Consider the following 18382-nt stretch of genomic DNA (forward strand, 5'->3'; position numbering starts at 1 on the left):
TACGGGGGAAATATTGAGATATAGTCAGTCCTTCGAGTGCCCCATACTCTACGACCTCCCTGCTTGCATGTAGATGGAGTTTCAGCTTTCTGTCAAGCCCCTTGCTTATCATTCTTGTACTTCATCCTTTGGCGAAGAATACAAAAGGACGACCGAACAGAGATCAACCTGTCCGATGACCCCTTTGTTCTCTGGAAGCAATCAAGGCCCGGCGCACCTCGAAACAGGCACTTCACTAGATGCCGGCACTGTCCCGTTTATACTATGCATTTTATTGGAATTTTGGGCACATATTTACATGATGTCATAAGATAAGCAGTGCCCAGCAAGCTTAGGTCACGTACCCCATAGACCACTGCATTATAGATACTTGCGCTCTCTGCATACAGAAGGCAGGCTCGAACACGGCTCACCCTAGCCGGTCGTACACATGGGTAATCCACACAGGGGGCAGCTGATAGGTCACATAGGGAAAGTTTGATTGTGGATCGAATTACTCTCTCCTTCTAGTACACAAAAGCCTTGCTACGCTCTGCTTTCTCTATGATATGTACAAGCCATGTACTTGAAGTCAGGCCATCATCTTCCATTCCAGTCCCAAGGTTACGCACGCTTAGTGGGCGTTGTTCTTGTGGTGGCCTGCGATGTGTTAGTTTCGAACGTGGAACTATAGTATAGGAACCTGTCTTCAGGAGAAGGCCTTACGGAGGTGGAAGTAGTAAGTCATGGGGTAACCGATGACAAGGATGAGACCGATGGCGTGAATGATGGCTGTGGTTTGTCAAAGGACGTCAGCAATCTCTCTCTCCTGGGCAACGCATTGCCAAGTCTCCTCTTATGTTCTTATACTGCCAACACAGGGACTGGCTCGGGCGAGAGAAATTTGACATACGCTTAGCAGAGGCGTTGTTGCCGCCGAAGTGCTTGGCCTGGTAGCGGCCGAAAAGACCAGAGGGCTCAACCTTGGGGGCAGCGCCTCGGGGAAGCTTTTCGTAGAAGCTGACAACACGCTTCATGCGGAGGGCATCGGGGGCGGCGCCAAGTGCCTATTCATCCAATGTCGTCAGTATAGCCATTCGAGAGGGTCCCAATCCAATTTTCCGAAGATGCCTCAATTCAGTCCTGCCACCATGTCGACCCTCGGGCAGTTTCTTCAATTGGGACGCATGCTGTGGGGTGTGTGGACGAATTCGGATTGCGCAAGCGGTTTCGGAGCCCCGGAGGGAATGGTGATACGTACAGTAGGCGAGGCGATCTATAAAAAGCCTCGCAAGTTAGTACATCATCCAATACGAATGTAATAGTTGTAGGGCCGGAGTGTCCGTCGCGGGTGCTACTGACCTTGGGGGGGATCAGGGTGGACAAAGCCCGTCGCTGAATGAAGCTCATTTTGGCGGTGGTTTTTGGGTGTCTCTGCGCAACGAGTAGAAGGAGAAGAGGTCACAGGAATCAATTGGCCCAGACAAGACGCAATTGAGAGGTGATCGATCGGAGTTTGGTTGAACGGTAATGGAATTGAAGCTCGAGGTTGAAAGTAGACACACGAAAAGATCGCAACCAAAGCTCTCTTTGCCGACTGGCTCCGCATTCCGAGAAGAAGCGCCCAGGCGCGGCTATAATAAGCGCCACCCAGCTGTCAGCAGTCCGTCTGATGTGCCTATGGACCCCACCACAGCTGGCACGGCCAACAAGCTCGGGTCTTAACTTCACTGAATCCGACGCATGGGAAGAGCTTCAATTGGATTGACGAAGCCGTTCAATTGAGAGCGAGATACACCACCGAAACCCGTCCCCCCGACGCCAATTGCTCGCCAGCCACGTCGAGCAACACACACACACACACGATGGCGTCCCTCCGAACTGCCTCGGCAGCCAAGCTGCTGCGTACCGCTACCTCGTCGTCCTCGCGACCGGCTGTGTCGTCCATGGCCGCCCAGCAGCGACGCTTCAAGTCCGACACCGTCGTCGAAGTCAACAAGGAATTCGCCCGCGCCATGCCTTCCGGCAGCGAAAGCTCTGTCCCGGAGGTGCGCCGGCCGAACGACAACGGACCCGATTATGCCGCACACATTGACAAGGCGACCTCGTACGTACCACCGCAGCCGGTTGGCTAGCAATACAGTTCTGGACAAAAATTTTGAGAGAGACGACGATGGCGATAGCTTCACTGTGGTCACGCAAAGTCCCGTTCGCCCCTAACTTGAAATTCGGCTGTTTCTAACGGAATATGGACATCTATAGAATGTTTACCCCGGTACCCAAGCAAGTCCAGGACGGTAGCGAGGACGTCAACGTCTTGCCCGCCGCTGTTCTGTCCGGCGCTCCCATGGAGCTGCAAGCTAGAACTGTTCGGTATGTCCCATCGAAACCCACGAGCTTCCCTCCTTGTCAAATATGCCCCCAGTACTCTCACTTGCTGCTGGGGCATAGCGCAAGGAGAACTGAGAGAAAGAGAAACAGGAACTAACACCACATCTTCTTCCCGTCACGCAGCATTTTCCAGCCCGCCAAGCCCGCCACGCAGTCCGGCAACTGGGGCTCGCACCACTGGCGCATGGACTGGGACGTGCTGGCCAAGGGCCACCGCTGGGAGAACCCACTGATGGGCTGGCAGTCGTCGGGCGACATGATGCAGGGTACCCACATGAACTTCAAGACCAAGGAGGACGCCGTCGCCTTCGCCGAGAAGCAGGGCTACGAGTACTTCGTCCAGGAGCCTCAGGCGCGCAAGTTCACCCCCAAGGCCTACGCCAACAACTTCCTTTACACCCCCACCAAGCTGAAGCACATCCGTACGAAATAGACTAAAACAATCATAAACTTTGGGCTGGTAGCAGTGATGGTTGATTTTATTCTGACAAAAGGGGCAGTGGATGTCCTACCAATAACGGCTTCTTTTCCTTGAAGGTAGATAGGATGAATACGGACAGCGTGTGTATATATATATACTTAGTAGAAGCAGTCAAACCACCTTCTAGTAACAAGCATCGTTTCTGGTGCACTACGACCACCATGTTGGCATGCAGTGACCTTGCGGAGGGAGAGAAAAGATATCGATTCTTACTTCAATCGTTTTGACTGGGTGGGGATGATATAAGTACTGGGATTAAAATGTAGACAGCAAATACATTTATTCCTATAAAGCATCCAACCCGTGAGTGGAAAGGTTAGAAAGAGAGAGAGAGAGATATATATATGAGAAGGATAACAGACTACCGAATGATATAGGTCATTGGGGAATAATCATGCGCCTGCTGTTTCAGTATACCACGGAGAATAGCGAATAGCTGACTGAAACCCGGGCGTCTTCTCAAAAGAATGCCTGGGTAAAAATGGGACACTTGCGGTAGTCAGTTACGGTATTAATTTAGATTGACGTCACAATTTCTGAAGACAATGGCTCGTAGGAATGGACGGTATCAATTAATTATTTCGATTCTGTTCTCTGTTCGAATGCTGTTCCTCCCGAAACTAGACTCGGGAAATTTCAATAATGGTTGGTGTTGGAGTCCTCCCATAGGGAGTAACCTCGAGGGCTCTGGGCCTCTCTGCCCATCTGTGATTGCCAAACCGATCAAAGCGATCTCATTTTCGATGTTACACCGGACGCCTCGCAAAATCAAAAGTTTACAAATCAAGTACATGGGTCATGCATCATCGCGCCATCTGCTCGCTCGCAGAAAATCTCATACCTCCTGAACCAATTATAACCGAAGGGCAAGTCCAATCGCTTGATTGTCATGGTCGCTTAGGTCATGATGACATCCTCTGGTAGGTGGTCATCGCCGTCGAGGTTGAGGTCGATTCGTGCAGGAATGTCTTTCTTAGTTTCCTTGCGCACTGTATCTTCACCCCAGGCTCGCATCTGTACCAGATCTCTTATTGCGGCGTCTCTCCGCCATACCTGACGATCGAGTATTGCTTTGTTGACTTTGTCAGCTACGTCGCGGCGCAAGTCGGGCTTAAGCAAGACAGCTATCGACGGATCCAGTGTATCATGCTTAAAAACAAGCAGTGACATAGTCTCTTCGAGATCTCTCATGAACTTTTCGTTTGTGGGCGCTCGAGGGCCGAGATGCTCAGTCGCAAAGTCGAGGGCCGGTTGGATGTCGCCTCCCGGCGCCGCGTGACAGGTGCGAATAAGTTCCACTAGTTGCAACCGAAGAAGCGCGAAATGCAGAGATTGATCGATATCTAAGATCTGTTCGGTTTTTGTTAGAGACCGATACGTCATGACAGGTAGTGGCAATTAAAGAAAAACGTAGTGTGAAGTGCTCATGCAAAAGTGGTTGTTTCTCACCATCGACCCGAAGATCATAAGAGTGGTGCATGTTAAACTCGTGTTCTAATCATAGCAGGGGTAATAGAAGGATGATTGAGGAAAGTTTGGTCGTCATACCTCCGGGTCAAGATCATTGAGCGCTTCAATAGCTGTTTGCACATCACCTTGGTGTATTGAATGTTGTATCTGCTGCCTTGCAACGATGGAAGCATGATCCTGTTGAGGTTTCAATCGGGCTTCTTTCGAGAACTTCTTGGCAGCATTGGAATAGCCAGCCATAGTGAGGTAATCGAGGATCAGAGCATTGATTTCACTAGAGAAGCTAGGTCAGCCAGGGTTCCGGGACATTGTAGGCCTCATAGAAGAGGGTGGGAGCTTGTTGTATCAGAAATATCAAAGATAAGTTTCTCCGCATTATTTTTCAGAGAGATTCCCATTGAAATAATTGACATCATAACAAGCGCAGCAAGAGGACGGCGAGGAGGGGACCAACTTACTCTTTGGGCACCTGGACCTCCTCGACCTGCCGCGTGAAATCATGTTTCATGGGCGTGGCCGTGGAAGTTGAGGAGGTCATCCTGCGATCCAGTAGATCTTTGGTGTAACGAAGCTGTTCCTCGAATTCGCGGACAAATGGCGAGGACATAACCTGCCGACCTGGACGTGACTAGCTTTGATGCGATTACGTACGTAGGTAGATGCAGTTGGCGACAAGCAGGATCATGAGAGCGCTGCTCTTCAATGCTTGTTGCCGGTATGGGAAGGAAAAGAGAAGGGAAAGCTGAGGTTCAAGAGAGGAAGAGACTTCAAGTAGGCGTCGGTGGGTTTGTAACTGGCAAAGTTGAGAGCAAGCAGCAGACTTGGGTTGGGCACTACATGTAGGCACTTGAAGCTTTAGCTCCGACGGCTGACGCAGCCACTGTGCCGGATGCTTCCGCCTGGCACAAGCTGGGAAAAGCTGGATCACGCTTGATTGAATAAGCATACATACACGGGTGGGTGCACTGTATGGAAACCGACAATATCGAATGAAGATCGAATCACCTCGATGTACGTGTTCAATGTCAATCATCAAGTAGATAAGATAGGCTTTGAATACGGCAATCAACTTGAACCGTACTGCCTTTCATTCGGTGCATTGTCGACGTCAGATGCCTGGACTTACATCAAGCACGTAGATCCTGTCTGCCAGTTCCCCTTCTCACTGTACTTTACAGACCTCACCCTCGTCCTTGAGCCGCAGGAAATCCAACTGGCATTGATGAGATTTGGGGAAATGAGTATGTACATGTATATCAAAATATAACATGCCTAGAAGGAACTTGGGCTTTGTAAGAACAGAGCAGACTTTGGCATTCCCCGGCCAGGAAAGAAAACTCTGTAAGGTCTGGAGTAAGGTCTGGGCTGTGTTCCCTCGGTTTGGTACTTTAATAAGTAATAATGATTGTGAATATGTATTGGTCACATTGAGTAGGAAGTAGGTAGGTAGTGTCCCCTAATACCCACCTGCAAAGTCAAGTCGAATCTGAACGGGCGGAGGAGCTGCAGGCTGTATGGCGGCCAGGCGGCGCTGTACCGCTATCACTCACTTATCAGCAAGCACAGAATTCTGCTCAAGCCTCCCACCCAGTGCAAGCCAAGTCCGACCAATTAGGAAAGGGCAGTGTCCACACTAAGCATGTTTTCCTGACTTGCACATGCTCCGGTACGCACTGAGAATGCCATTTCATTCGCTTCCCTTGCACTTATAGAACAGTCAACCGGCCCTTCGTTATTTGTTTACTTGCCTATCTGACTGTAAAGGCCCTCCCAGTCAGACAATGCATGCATCGTTTCTTATATAGACTTCCCTGCCTTTTTTACGCTGTCTCTTGGTCCTGGCCCACAGCTTCCAGCTCTCGTTTCCGCATCGCTGGTTAGAAACGACAGCGGGCAAAGCAGGTCACACGACACCGAGCTGTATGCGCTTGGGTTAGGAGCGTCAGCTTGTATGCAGGCACACACACCCATGCTACATTGCCCCTCAGCTTCGCCCTATCGAGCCAAGAAACAGCAATTATATTGTTGTCGTCCAGTCGCTATCAACCCCCCGAACTAGACAAATTTCATATTCGATCTAACAAAGAACCGGAATGAACTCCGGTATGGGTCTGTCACCGATCATCCCAGATCACCGCGATGGCGATGACACTATTGCCAAGCGGGCTCACTACTCCCCGCCCTGGGCAGACGTGAGCATCATTGGCGTGGCAGGAAGTTCAGGTTCTGGAAAGACCACACTTTCACATGCCATCGTCAATAAGTTAAATCTGCCATGGGTCGTCATCATGTCCATGGTGAGTAATCTGCAAAATCATGAAATCGACCCGCTTACCGACTTACTGCTAGGATTCTTTCTACAAACCACTCGACCCGGAGTCCTCGAAAAAGGCCTTCCGGAATGAGTACGATTTTGATGCTCCAGAGGTCGGGGTTTCCTGATGATTGCTGCGTTATGGCATATGCTGATAAGGGGCGTCTCAGGCCATTGACTTCGACGAGCTGGTAAGCTGTCTCAGGGACCTCAAAGCAGGGTAAGCAGCCAGCCTTCTCTTGGTCTGGAACTGGCCACCTAGTACCAGACTCCCTACGGTTCAGCTGCTCACAGGTGAATAGCAAGCGTACCCAGATCCCGAATTATTCTTTTGAGAAGCATGCCCGCCTGGAGAATAGTACCGTCATCTATTCTCCACATGTTCTTATCCTAGAAGGGATCTTTGCTCTCCATGACCCCCGTGTCCTTGATCTTATGGATATGAGAGTGAGTTTACATTTCACCTCCTATAATACAATGCGACTTTGGCTAAACGACCTCTAGATCTATTGCGAGGCAGATGCCGACACCTGCCTTTCAAGACGGAGTGAGTCAGCCTTGATTAATCATAGAAGCGACCATATGTTGATGTAATCATTGCAGTAATCCGTGATGTGCGGGACCGAGGACGTGATGTTGAGGGGTGCATCAAGCAATGGTTTGCGTTCGTGAAGCCAAACTTTGAGAATGTAAGAGGTCAACCAAGTTGACTGCCTCCCCAAACATATGCTAACTCTTGTATAGTACGTGCAACCCCAGAAAAATGTAGCAGGTAAGGTTGACCACAGTTCTGCCATAATGCTGTGCAGTTCCGGCTTCCTGTTTTCTGCAACCATAACGCAAATCTCTGATTCCAACTGACCGTTATTCCCCCAAAGACATCATCGTACCGCGAGGTATTGAGAACAGGGTGGCCATGAGTAGGTGACTTCTTAACCCAAGTTGCATAATTGAATCTGACAAGTGCAGGCATGGTGACCCAGTACATTGAAAGACAGCTGCTTGAGAAGTCTACACGCCATCGAGCTGCCCTGAAGAGCCTCGAGCGTGGTTATGATAGTGAACCACTTTCAGAACGGGTTCTAGTCCTCCAACAGACGCCACAACTCCGAGGAATGAACACAATCATCCAGGATATCGACACATCGAGCGAGGATTTCGTCTTCTATTTCGATAGACTGTCTTGCCTGTTGCTAGAACTGTATGTACACTCACAACAAGACCCACAGCTTTGGATCTCTACCTATCCCCATCATATCAGTATGCTGACTGCCCAACACAGAGCCCTCAATAACGCGCAGTTCAAAGAACATGTCGTTGAGACACCACAAGGACATGCTTATCAAGGGTTGACCGGGAAGGGTGAGGTGAGCGCAGTGGTCGTGCTGCGGGGCGGCGCAACGTTTGAAGCTGGCCTGAGGCGAATCATCCCCGATTGCAGAACTGGCCGCGTACTTATCCAGTCGGACATGCGAACCGGCGAACCCGAGTTACATTACCTGAAGCTGCCTCAGAACATCAATGAGCATGACACGGTGCTTCTTCTCGACGCTCAAATGTCGAGTGGAGGTTCCGCTCTCATGGCCGTCCAAGTTCTGGTGGACCACGGCGTACCGCAGAACCGGATTGTTTTTGTCACCTACTCAGCAGGGAGGGTAGGCGTCCACAGACTGACCAAGGTCTTCCCTGAGGTCACTGTTGTGGTCGGCAGCATGGTGCCAGACTTTGAGGAGAGATGGGTCGAGAAGAGATACTTCAGGTGCTAACTGAGAGATTACGGGTTTAGATGGGCATTAAGCTCTCTCTCTCCCCCTCGCTCTCTTTTCTATATATACAATAAGCACTACCTGTATCATTCTGGCATAATGATAATTCGGCGTGACTCATACATATCCGGATAAAATATTAACATCTACACTTCGCTCTACTGGGTGGAGAGGATGTCGCAAGAAGCCATCAGGAATTCGATTACTGCACAGCGGGATTGCTGTATTCACCGCCATCACAAGGTGGCTTGTTGCATTATCTTAGGTATGTAGTTGGCTTGGATTAAAGAAGGTTCAGTAGTGAAGGCAATGAGATAGGAGGACAGCCGACCACTAATGCAATGGCGGTACTCTCATTAGGCCTACTGGTTAGAACCGCACGAGTCACTTGCCCCATACCTTTGAGTCACCTTATTAGGTTGGTTATGAAGTCTGTACGATCGTCGCACACAATTGAAATGGAAATTGACCTGATGTTCCAGCCGTTAGGAACAAAGGAAAGGAACAATAAAGAAAGACTGGGTTTGGGCTGGGTCACCAATTTGGGCCACCCACCTCAGTGCTAGAGAAGAGGCCTAGCAGCCCCAAGCAGTACCAGAGGTGAGAGGCCCGGCTGACGTAAGGCACCCTAGACTCCACCTTTGAGGTGCTAGGCTAAATCGGTCCACGTGCATCCCCAAGCTTGGACAGTTCAGCAGTGTCAGCCATCCTCAAGCCTTCAATTTTGCGGATTGTAGACTCCAGCCGCAAAGAAGTCCCGACTTCTTACTTCTCCCCCAAGACCTTTTTCCATTGAGGTGGCCCTGCTATTGTTTCCAGAGGAGCATCTATTCCTATTGTTGCAGGTCGCATCACTTGCGCACCGCAATTTCCCTGGACTCCCCCCTCACACCCGATTGCCCGATCCCGACACCACGGACGAAGAGCGACGATTCCGGCACATCATCTACTTGCCACTGTGGTGTGGTGTTCCGACGACAACAAAACCAAAGACCTCGAATCTGCAGCAACCCACTTCTTGCGATTACCGACCTCCTACATAGGCGAACTGTTGTTTGCGATTGTGCATATTCCAACCCGAACAGACTCAGACCTTCCAGTCGTGGATGATGGCTACTGAGGCCACCGCTGAGCAGCCCGTAGATGTCTCTGGAACTGATGCCACGCTTGTGAGTAATCTTTACCGGATCTCTATACCCTTTAACGCCCATGTCATCCTACAATTTTCTGCGATGCGTCTCGATGGGAAATTCCGGGGCCTTTCATTGCGTGCCATCGTGTACGCCGGATGCGCTCATTCATGCACTTGCCCCTCCTTCCGCGCAACATCTTGCCATGATCTTCACCACTGACTCGGCCCTGCTTTACCACAGACGCAGGAACTTTCGACCGACCCCGATTCTCAAGATGGCGGCTCCGGTGCTACCGCATCGTTAAATGGGCCCGCCCCTCAAGACGGGATAGAGAACAAACAGATTACCGACATTGTCGAATCATCTGGCAATTCGGCCGAAGTTAGCGTGAGCGGCTCAGATACAGAAGCATCGACGAACAAGGCAAACAAGTCTGGCGATGACAAGGGGAATGGGCGGGCATCATCTGCCCCCAAGAAGCCCCAGAGTTTCAAAGCAGTTTCCGTCAACAAAACGTTCTTGGGCTCAAAAGTAACAGCAAATGCAGCCTCGCGGCCTGAGTCGGCGGCATCGTCCGCAACTGTCACCCCAACAGGCACGCCGGGGATCAGTGCCTCCAAGCTCAAGCTTGTCGCGAAGAACAGCTCAAATCTGGGTGGCTCAACAAAGACCTTGACTACAAATGGCAAATCCGGCGCAGCACCGGACCCATCTACAGTATGGAACCGGAACCGACGTAAGTACCCAACTCAACATGTTGAGCCTTTTGAATATATTCGACGGCCGCTTATCCTTTTGTCTAGCTATACCTCCACCTGATACGAAGAAGATGTCCGACGAGGAGCTTATGAGTAAGTATGGCATACACATGGCGAGTCGTTTGCGACCAGAGGACGAGTCGGGTGGTCAATCGAATTGGGCCGACATAGACGAGGACGACGACAGTTGGGCGACTCCCGAGACGATTACATGGACGGATGGGACTAAGAGCTCTCTGGCCGCAACTGAGGAGCCGCCGGTGCGCATACCATCTCCAATCAAGGAATTTGCTCGACCGGAGAAGCCCAAATCACCAGCCCCGAGTATGGCCCCGCCGCCCTCTACGAATCCTCCGCCGGTCGCCAAGGCCTCGCCTTCCATCAAACCTGGACTACTCGCATCAGGCAAAGGCCTCATTCTCAAAGGGGCCCCAGAGAAGCCAACCTTGGTCGCTAAAAGTACTCCCCGATCATCAGAAGTCAAGTCTCCTTGGGCTACACTGCCGCCAGTGGCCAAGGCGCCCCCTGTCATGGAACTGCCACAGCACTCGCACGCTATGGGTAGAACATATCCTCCTCGTGACGAGACCGTGACTAAGAACATGACACCACCACCTACGAAGGAGATAGCCGCAGACGACTTCAGCAGGTCACCCTGGAAAGATGGCGGGGGTAACCGCGAACTATATAATTCACAATCCGGCAGATATGAGCCTGTTCATGACCGTAGGGGATCCAGGGCCGAAACGATACGGCAACAGCCATCTTTACTTCATCGTTCACCGCATCATGAGACCCAAGGCCCCGCAGAACCGTCAGCGGCTTTCCAGACCAGCAGAACAACTGGCCAAGATGCCCCTCCGTACGGAAGGCGCCGGGGTTCGTCTAATGTGAGCGGTGGAAGCGGAAGCTTTGCAAACCGCTTCGGAAGACCCGCCGATGCTTTGTCACCAAGCGACATGATACACCACCACCCGCCTGCACCAGCTCCCGGCCCCGCGTCCGGTCCTTACGCGCCCGGAAACGTGCCACATGGTCAGCGAACTCATCCTTCGCCGAGCTGGCAAACCCGCCCGTCGCCAGTACCATCCCATGCGGCGCCAGTCCCCGTACCACCCGCTGCAGAGACAGCTCCCCAGCCCGTCCTTGTAGACGACGTCGAGTTGCAAAAGAAGTTGATGCGCGAGCGACGCGAGTTGGCTATCAAGCGCAGGCAAGAGGAGGAAGCTCGTGAAGAGGCAGCCAAACAGGAACGAATTCGACTGAAGTTAGAAGCTATGGGCCCCGCACCGGAGCGCAAGAGTGCGAAGAAGGAGGAGCTAAAGGAAGGAACGGTCTCGATCCAGCCGCGCCAAGGTAGCTCGGCTTCGCATCAGACTGATGCTGCGCCAAACGATTCGAACCCACCAGCAAACGAAACGGCCAGGCCTTCCCCAATGAAGCAAGCTGCGCCAGATCGAAAAGGAAGCATCCAAGTGAATGGGATACAGCAAACGTCTGGTCACCAGCATGAAAGAGAGCATGGCCCTTCCAACCGCTTGTCGGGATCTCAGGCATCGGGTACTTGGCCTGAAAATACGCAAACTAATGACCGCTTACCCTCGTGGACTGGCGCCAGCCAAGCAGCGAAGAACGTATGGGGCGCTCCAGGCAATGACCGCACACTGGGCAATGGGACCTTTGATGCCGACCTTAACCATCTAGCGGACTCCCAGCCAACCCAACCTGCTAGTTTGGCCAACCGCCAGGCGCCCATCGGCCCTCCTCGTCCTGCTCCTTCGGCACCGCAATCTCGTGTTGATGCCGCGCCGACGAAGCTAGCGCCAATTGGACCACCCCAACCTCGTACAGGGCATGGTCAATCGCAGGGACCCGCTGGGCGGTCTGTGTCGCAGAACCCTTGGATAAACGCAAACATCGAGGAAGACGACCGTACCATTCGAAGGCAGGCTAATCAGCGCATGGAGGAGCAGATGCGAGATTTGGCCAACCGCGGAATCACCCTGGATGACGCCCAGCCCCCAGTCAAAGATACATGGCGTCCTGTGGCCCTCGGTGATGATGGGAAACGGCTGACTGGCACAGCCGTAACGAAGATTCACGGAGATACCGCACCCAGGGCATCCTGGAGTGGTTCAACTCCTTACCATGATGCAACCTCCAACGATTACCGACAACACCCAGGGCCCAACAGTATGAGGCAGCCGCCCATTGGATCTGCAGGCCCCATTGCACCTGGTCCCATCTCACAGCCTCGTGCCGGATCCCGCTTCTTCCCCAACTCTGGGCCTCGTGATCGAGACGACTACGCCGTGCAGTCAAGATCCAAATCGCCAACGCCTCCACCTCCTACCATGCATGGCCACCCTGCTTACGATGGTGATGCGGCTCGCCCACACGTATCTCTGCCGCCAGCCAGACCGGTGGTGAAGTTGCCCCCTGTGTCTAGGGCCTCGGCCATCGTCCCTGTCCCGACCCCTATCGCTCCGCCAAAGCCTGCCTCGTTCGCCGCCGCATTGGCTGTGGGGACCGGACCCCAACGCCATCCATCTTCGTCCGCTGCAGCTCAAACACACCGACCGGTACAGTTTGGCACTCAAGAGAATTGGCAAGACAAGATTAATAATTTGATTGGTCGAAAACCCTCGTCTGCCGCTCGGCCGACGGTTGTGGACTCGTCGAGCAAATCAGCTTTCGACGCCCATGGTCACTACTCGGCTACAGTGTCACTTCCAAATGCTTCGTCCGCTAGTTCCAATATCCCCGAAGAAAGCGCGGTCACTAGTAAGGGTATGGCAGAGGACTGCTTTGACGAACAGGAAATGGGTTCTTTGCCCCCAGTCCATCTCCCAAAGCAGGCGCCCGATGCTCTGTGGAACCCTGTCGACCCCAACTGGCAGCCTCAGCCGCCTAGATTCCGGGTAGAGGCTACAGTCGCGGATAACCCGCGATATGTTTACGAGTACGTCAACAGCAAGCCGATGATCCGATTCAAAACACCAGGAATGGAAGAGGCAAAGTTCGTTCCAGCTCCTTTCAGTTCACGTACCAAGAGCAACCCCAGGCGTCAAGCCCTGCGCGGCGCACGAAGTTCTCGTGGTGGCACGAGAGGTGGAAGGGACGTCGCGGGCGACCACAGCACTAGCACTCCGTCTGATCGCCTTGAGCGGCCCGAACGCCACGACCGTTCGTCGAACCGCAGTCGCGGCGGGTTCAGGCCACGGTCCGAAAACTGGACCAGACACTCCTCGGCAGCGCAGACTGCCTAAATCCTCACTCCAACAAGTCTTCCAAACCAAGACTAGACGCGCACTCTGCACCAATGACGACCCTTGCATCTGTGGCAAAGGTCTTCTGGCAGGTGCCTCACAAACTCCCCATGTAATAAAACTCACGAACTGGTGCACCCGAAGCTGCACCACCCTCTTTCCCAACAACTCACTGTCAGGGACGGAACATTGCCTGTTTTGTTCGACAGGGTGTACAAGTAATGCATTGTTTTGTGGCTGGTTTCTTTGCGCGGCCCTCTGAGCGAAAGCTACCCTCCTACGATGTCGGTTGCTTTACGGATCCCTTCTGACAGCTGAGCGACTTCCTCCTTATACTCTCTCTCCCCTTGACGAGGTGCCGGCCCCTTCTAGTTTGTCCTCTTCTGCGGCGCTTTTCTCGTCCCTGCACGGCCTGTATGGGTTGCGTATCGAGAATCGTGTCAGATTGGCCACTTCGAGTTAAAGGAGACCGGTCGTCTGTTTCAAGCGTGTCGAGGGAATGATAATGGACAAGATGATATGTGGCTGGCGTCGGTGTTTCTTCAGGGGAACAGGAAGTGGTTTGCTGCGAGCACGGCCAATTTTTCTGACGATGAATGATGGATTGGGAAGAATGTGGACCGGAAGTCCCGTGGGATTTACCAAGGGTGGGAATTCCCGTCTCTCGAAAGTCCCAAGGTCACGTTGTTCACAAACGGCCAGCGAATGGTTTCTTGTGGCGACCAAACATACATATTCGAGCTTTGCAGATGAATGATACGCGATGACAACTACCTATGTTCTTTCTGTTGCCCCATCTGGCTTTGTTATTGACGGAGTGCCTACCTAAACGTGCTTGGGTTTCGACCCTATAGCTGGTCTGCCACAGAAAGTAAAGTAAGACGGGCCAAAAGCAATCTTTGGTATTGCCAGGTATACGTGTGTTGTTTGGTTTTTAGTAGATATTGCTGGCAACAGATATCCCTTGGAAGTGAGTGAGTGCCTTGCATCCGAGTTTGACATCGACGTGGATCCTGTGGCCCGAGTCAGGCAGGCACAACAGGGCTTGTCGGATCAGCCACCCAGTAAATTTCAACTGGGAAGGAGGCATGGCTGCATGACTCGGGCGTCAGTTTTTCAATCGGGACAGCATGCCGGCCTGCCCTTGCTCGGGAGCCCTGAAGCCAGCGATGGTGCTCAATTTACCTGTTACGTGAGTTGACTGCCACTTGGCGTGCATGTGGTATCCTGTGCCGGATTGAGGCCGAAATGAATGGTACTAGGATGGAGCGATCTGGACGATGAGTTGCCCTATTATGGACTTATGGGTGTCGGAGTCGGACTGATTGTAACGATGGCATTGAGCACGATTGACGATTGCCTACCCACAACCCACTCCTTGCACACCCACCACCCACCTCCCACCTCCCACTATGGGAACTAAGACCGCGAGCCTTGGCAGATCCGCCTCGCCCGCTAACCTTCTGGAATCTTTGCCAGCACCCCTGTTTTCTCCGTACTATGGAGGCGGCGCAGGCTGATACCGCATAGACCGCATTTGATTCTCCTTGCAGAATGCTACTGCGGGGCGCGAACCGGTCGAGTCCCTCCACATTCCCACCTTCCCAAACCACACCATCATCTTTGGGCTCTAGGCTGCGGCTAGAGGTTGCACCACCGCCATCGCTTACATGGAGTGCAGTAGCAACGGCTGAAATTGGACGAGCTCCCAGCACCGACGATACCAGTTGACAATTGCCGAAGGTGGACACGTCCACCTCGGCAGGGGAAGAGAGGGGCGGCTGGCCACGAGGGGAATGGCTGCACACGTACAAGTCACCAGGCCAGGGACGGGGCGATCAGCACCGTATAGCGGCTGGTCGTCATTAAAAAGAGGGCGATGTCCCTGGTCGCCAGCATGAATCTTGTCCTGCTTCTGCTCCTATCTCCTACCCTTCTCTCTTTCTTAGCCCCGGCCAACCCGACCATGACCAGAACCGGTTCTTTGCTAGTATCAGCCGCCGCGGTGCTAACGGGCGTTCTGCCCGGAGCCCATGCCGAGTTTGAAGAGACGTGCGCCGGGCTCAGCAAGCAACTGGCCTTGGACAATGCGACCGTCACCCTGGCCGATTTCGTGGCGGCCGGCACCAACATTAGCCTGCCGGGTCTTGACCCTTCTTGTGGCGCGCCGTTCACCGTCGCGCCTGCCGACATTTGCCGTGTTGGTCTGACCTTGGCCACGTCGGAGCGCTCCAGCACCAAGATGGAGGCCTGGCTGCCCCGCAACTGGACCGGCCGCTTCGTGGCGACGGGCAACGGCGGGCTCAATGGCTGCATCGACTTCGCCTCGATGGCCTACACGTCCAACCTGGGCTTCGCCGCCACGGGCTCCGACAACGGCCACAGTGGCCAAAACGGCACCACCATGCTCAACAACATTGAGGTGGTCAAGGACTTTGCCTGGCGGGCTCTCGACACCTCGGTCGCCGTCGGCAAGCAGGTCGCGTCCGAGTTCTACGGCAAGAAGCACGACAAGTCGTACTACTTTGGCTGCTCCACCGGCGGCCGCCAGGGCTGGAAGATGGCCCAGGACTTCCCCGACAACTTTGACGGCGTCGTCGCCGGCGCCCCGGCCTTCGCCTTCAACAATCTGACCTCTTGGTCCGGTACCTTCTTCCCCATCATCAAGGCCGCCGGCGCCGACGGTTTCCCGACCCAGGCGCTAGCCGCGCTCGACGCGGAGCTGCTCCGCCAGTGCGATGAGATCGACGGCGCCAAGGACGGTATCATCGAGGAGCCCTCCCTCTGCAACTTCCGCCCCGAGGCCCTCATCTGCTCGCCCGAGACCAACAGCCCGTCCTCGGAGTGCATCACCGGCAAGCAGGCCGAGACGGTCCGCAAGATCTACTCGGACCTGCACGGCATCAACGGGGACCTGGTGTACCCCCGCATGCAGCCCGGCGCGGGCATCCTGGGCATGATCTTCGGCATCTACGGCTCGGCCGACGAGCAGTTCCTCTACACGGACCACTGGTTCAAATTCGCCGTCTACAACGACCCCAACTTCGACACCTCGGTGGTGACGCCCAAGATGATGGCCGACGCCTGGAGCCTGGACGCCGGGTCCATCAACACCTGGTCTGGCGACCTGTCCAAGTTCGCCGGTCGCGGTTCGAAGATCCTGCATTACCATGGTCAGGAGGACTCCATCATCTCGTCGTCCAACTCGAACCGCTACTACGACCACGTGTCGCGCACCATGGGCAAGCCCGCGGCCGAGCTCGACGACTTCTACCGCTTCTTCCGCATCAGCGGTATGAGCCACTGCCAGGGCGGTCCCGGCGCGACCGCCATCGGTCAGGGCGATGGCAGCTCCGCCAGCCTGGACCCGGAGGAGAACGTGCTGATGGCCATGGTCCGCTGGGTCGAGGAGGGCAAGGCCCCCGAGCGCATCGTCGGCACCGCCTTTGTCAACCAGACCGCTTCGGCCGGGGTCGATTACAAGCGCGCCCACTGCAAGTTCCCCCCTGCGCAACGTCTACAAGGGGCCCGGCGACGTCAAGGAGATCGATAGCTGGAAATGCATCTGATCGAACGAAACGTGCGTCATTCTCCGGGCCTTGGGCACTTTACAAACTCTCAAGAGAAATATATAATAAAGGCAAATTCTATTATCTACGTTACTAGCATATAATAAACACATACTATTTATACTAAAAGAGCGAAATAAACATCATCATCCTGCCCAAAAACGAAGGATCTAAATTGAATACTATAAATGAATTGCTTCGATCTATAATGGGCATTTCACTGTCAGCTACATGATGGTACCGTCATTTCATTCCCCGACAGCTCGTGTGCATCTATGCCAGCATGATGACCGTTTGTCTGTTGGGGTCAGTGGCGGGGTCGGCATAAAGGGGGTTGCAATGCGCCATAGCATCCGCTCGACGAAGTGTGGACAGGCACAAGTTCTTGGGCGGGTTGCCGTACCCGCTCAGGATGAACGCCGTGGGGACGAGCAGCTCGTCCGTCTTGACGAACTGGAGCAGAACCTGCTGCATACGCTGCGCCGCTTGATGCAGTACTGCGCTCAGCGAGGGTCGAAGATCTGCCACGAGTGGATCTTAGTGACCTCGCAGGTGAGGAGCATGTGGGCGTTCCGCGGGCAACGTTGCTGCATCACTAGGACGGGGGCGAGGGGGCTCGTGTTGCGGTGGTTTCTCTCGTGCTGGGGCATTTGTTTGGTCCGGTACCGCAGCCGCGCGACGAGATGCCGAATGACGGCCGAGTTGTCCTCGAACACGGCGGCGCACTGCAAGGGGGCGGTAGTCGCGCATGCGCGGTCCTTGGTCGTCGCACGCCATGCCTTGCTGGAGCAGCGCCGCTACCGGGTCCGCCAGGCCACCGCGCGCCGTCAAGTGCAGCACCGAGGTCACGTTGGTCCTGGTGATGGACAGCGGCATGGCGGGGATCCGCGAGTAGCAACTTAGGCCCACCAGCTGCTCGACTCTCCCTCGACCCCTTGAAGGCCGCGCCAGCAGCGACTTATGCCATTGCGAGCAGTTGTAGCAGTGGCGCTACACGAAGACGCGCCGCGAGGGCTCATGCTGCGCCCGGCTGCGCCAGAGGACGTCGTACATGCTGGAGCTTGGGGGCTGTGGGTGGACGGGGGCGGGAGTCGCAGGATTGGCGGCGGCCGAGTGTTGTCCTGCGACATGGTTCGCATCTTCTTTCAGGAGACGCTCGCTGGTTTTGTTCCAGAGAGACATCAGCATTTAACTTGGAGGCGGAGAGGCGTTGTAGTTATGTTCGAGCTGCGAATAGCAGCAGCGCAGGATC

At 54.0% G+C, this 18382-nt stretch overlaps 7 protein-coding genes across 7 annotated transcripts; 4 read left to right on the forward strand and 3 right to left on the reverse strand.

Annotated features, from left to right (window-relative positions):
* Positions 1-613: 613 nt before the first annotated feature.
* PG985_004631 (mitochondrial f1f0 atp synthase subunit f protein) lies at positions 614-1389 on the reverse strand (the record flags this gene model as incomplete). Its single annotated transcript, XM_066824400.1, has 5 exons — positions 614-639; positions 706-771; positions 893-1046; positions 1241-1255; positions 1342-1389. The coding sequence occupies 5 exons, from the start codon at positions 1387-1389 to the stop codon at positions 614-616; spliced, it is 309 nt and encodes a 102-aa protein (XP_066687560.1).
* Positions 1390-1844: 455 nt separating this feature from the next.
* Positions 1845-2803, forward strand: PG985_004632 (NADH dehydrogenase (ubiquinone) Fe-S protein 4; the record flags this gene model as incomplete). Its single annotated transcript, XM_066824401.1, has 3 exons — positions 1845-2086; positions 2242-2352; positions 2494-2803. The coding sequence occupies 3 exons, from the start codon at positions 1845-1847 to the stop codon at positions 2801-2803; spliced, it is 663 nt and encodes a 220-aa protein (XP_066687561.1).
* A 945-nt stretch (positions 2804-3748) lies between these two features.
* On the reverse strand, positions 3749-5006 carry PG985_004633 (uncharacterized protein; the record flags this gene model as incomplete). Its single annotated transcript, XM_066824402.1, has 4 exons — positions 3749-4201; positions 4400-4595; positions 4780-4939; positions 4973-5006. 4 exons carry the CDS (start codon positions 5004-5006, stop codon positions 3749-3751), a joined length of 843 nt encoding a protein of 280 aa, XP_066687562.1.
* Positions 5007-6414: 1408 nt separating this feature from the next.
* Positions 6415-8401, forward strand: PG985_004634 (uncharacterized protein; the record flags this gene model as incomplete). Its single annotated transcript, XM_066824403.1, has 10 exons — positions 6415-6618; positions 6671-6748; positions 6806-6855; positions 6938-7082; positions 7140-7182; positions 7239-7324; positions 7380-7407; positions 7514-7555; positions 7605-7836; positions 7918-8401. The coding sequence occupies 10 exons, from the start codon at positions 6415-6417 to the stop codon at positions 8399-8401; spliced, it is 1392 nt and encodes a 463-aa protein (XP_066687563.1).
* A 1109-nt stretch (positions 8402-9510) lies between these two features.
* Positions 9511-13561, forward strand: PG985_004635 (uncharacterized protein; the record flags this gene model as incomplete). Its single annotated transcript, XM_066824404.1, has 3 exons — positions 9511-9570; positions 9775-10270; positions 10338-13561. The coding sequence occupies 3 exons, from the start codon at positions 9511-9513 to the stop codon at positions 13559-13561; spliced, it is 3780 nt and encodes a 1259-aa protein (XP_066687564.1).
* Positions 13562-15458: 1897 nt separating this feature from the next.
* PG985_004636 (feruloyl esterase B-2) lies at positions 15459-17114 on the forward strand (the record flags this gene model as incomplete). The annotated part of the gene is made up of 1 exon (XM_066824405.1): positions 15459-17114. The coding sequence occupies one exon, from the start codon at positions 15459-15461 to the stop codon at positions 17112-17114; it is 1656 nt and encodes a 551-aa protein (XP_066687565.1).
* A 289-nt stretch (positions 17115-17403) lies between these two features.
* Positions 17404-18260, reverse strand: PG985_004637 (uncharacterized protein; the record flags this gene model as incomplete). Its single annotated transcript, XM_066824406.1, has 3 exons — positions 17404-17627; positions 17676-17986; positions 18040-18260. The coding sequence occupies 3 exons, from the start codon at positions 18258-18260 to the stop codon at positions 17404-17406; spliced, it is 756 nt and encodes a 251-aa protein (XP_066687566.1).
* Positions 18261-18382: the final 122 nt, after the last annotated feature.

The sequence above is a fragment of the Apiospora marii genome (assembly GCF_038362585.1).
Source record: "Apiospora marii strain CBS 49790 chromosome Unknown utg000003l_segment0_segment0, whole genome shotgun sequence".
Lineage (NCBI taxonomy): Eukaryota > Fungi > Ascomycota > Sordariomycetes > Amphisphaeriales > Apiosporaceae > Apiospora > Apiospora marii.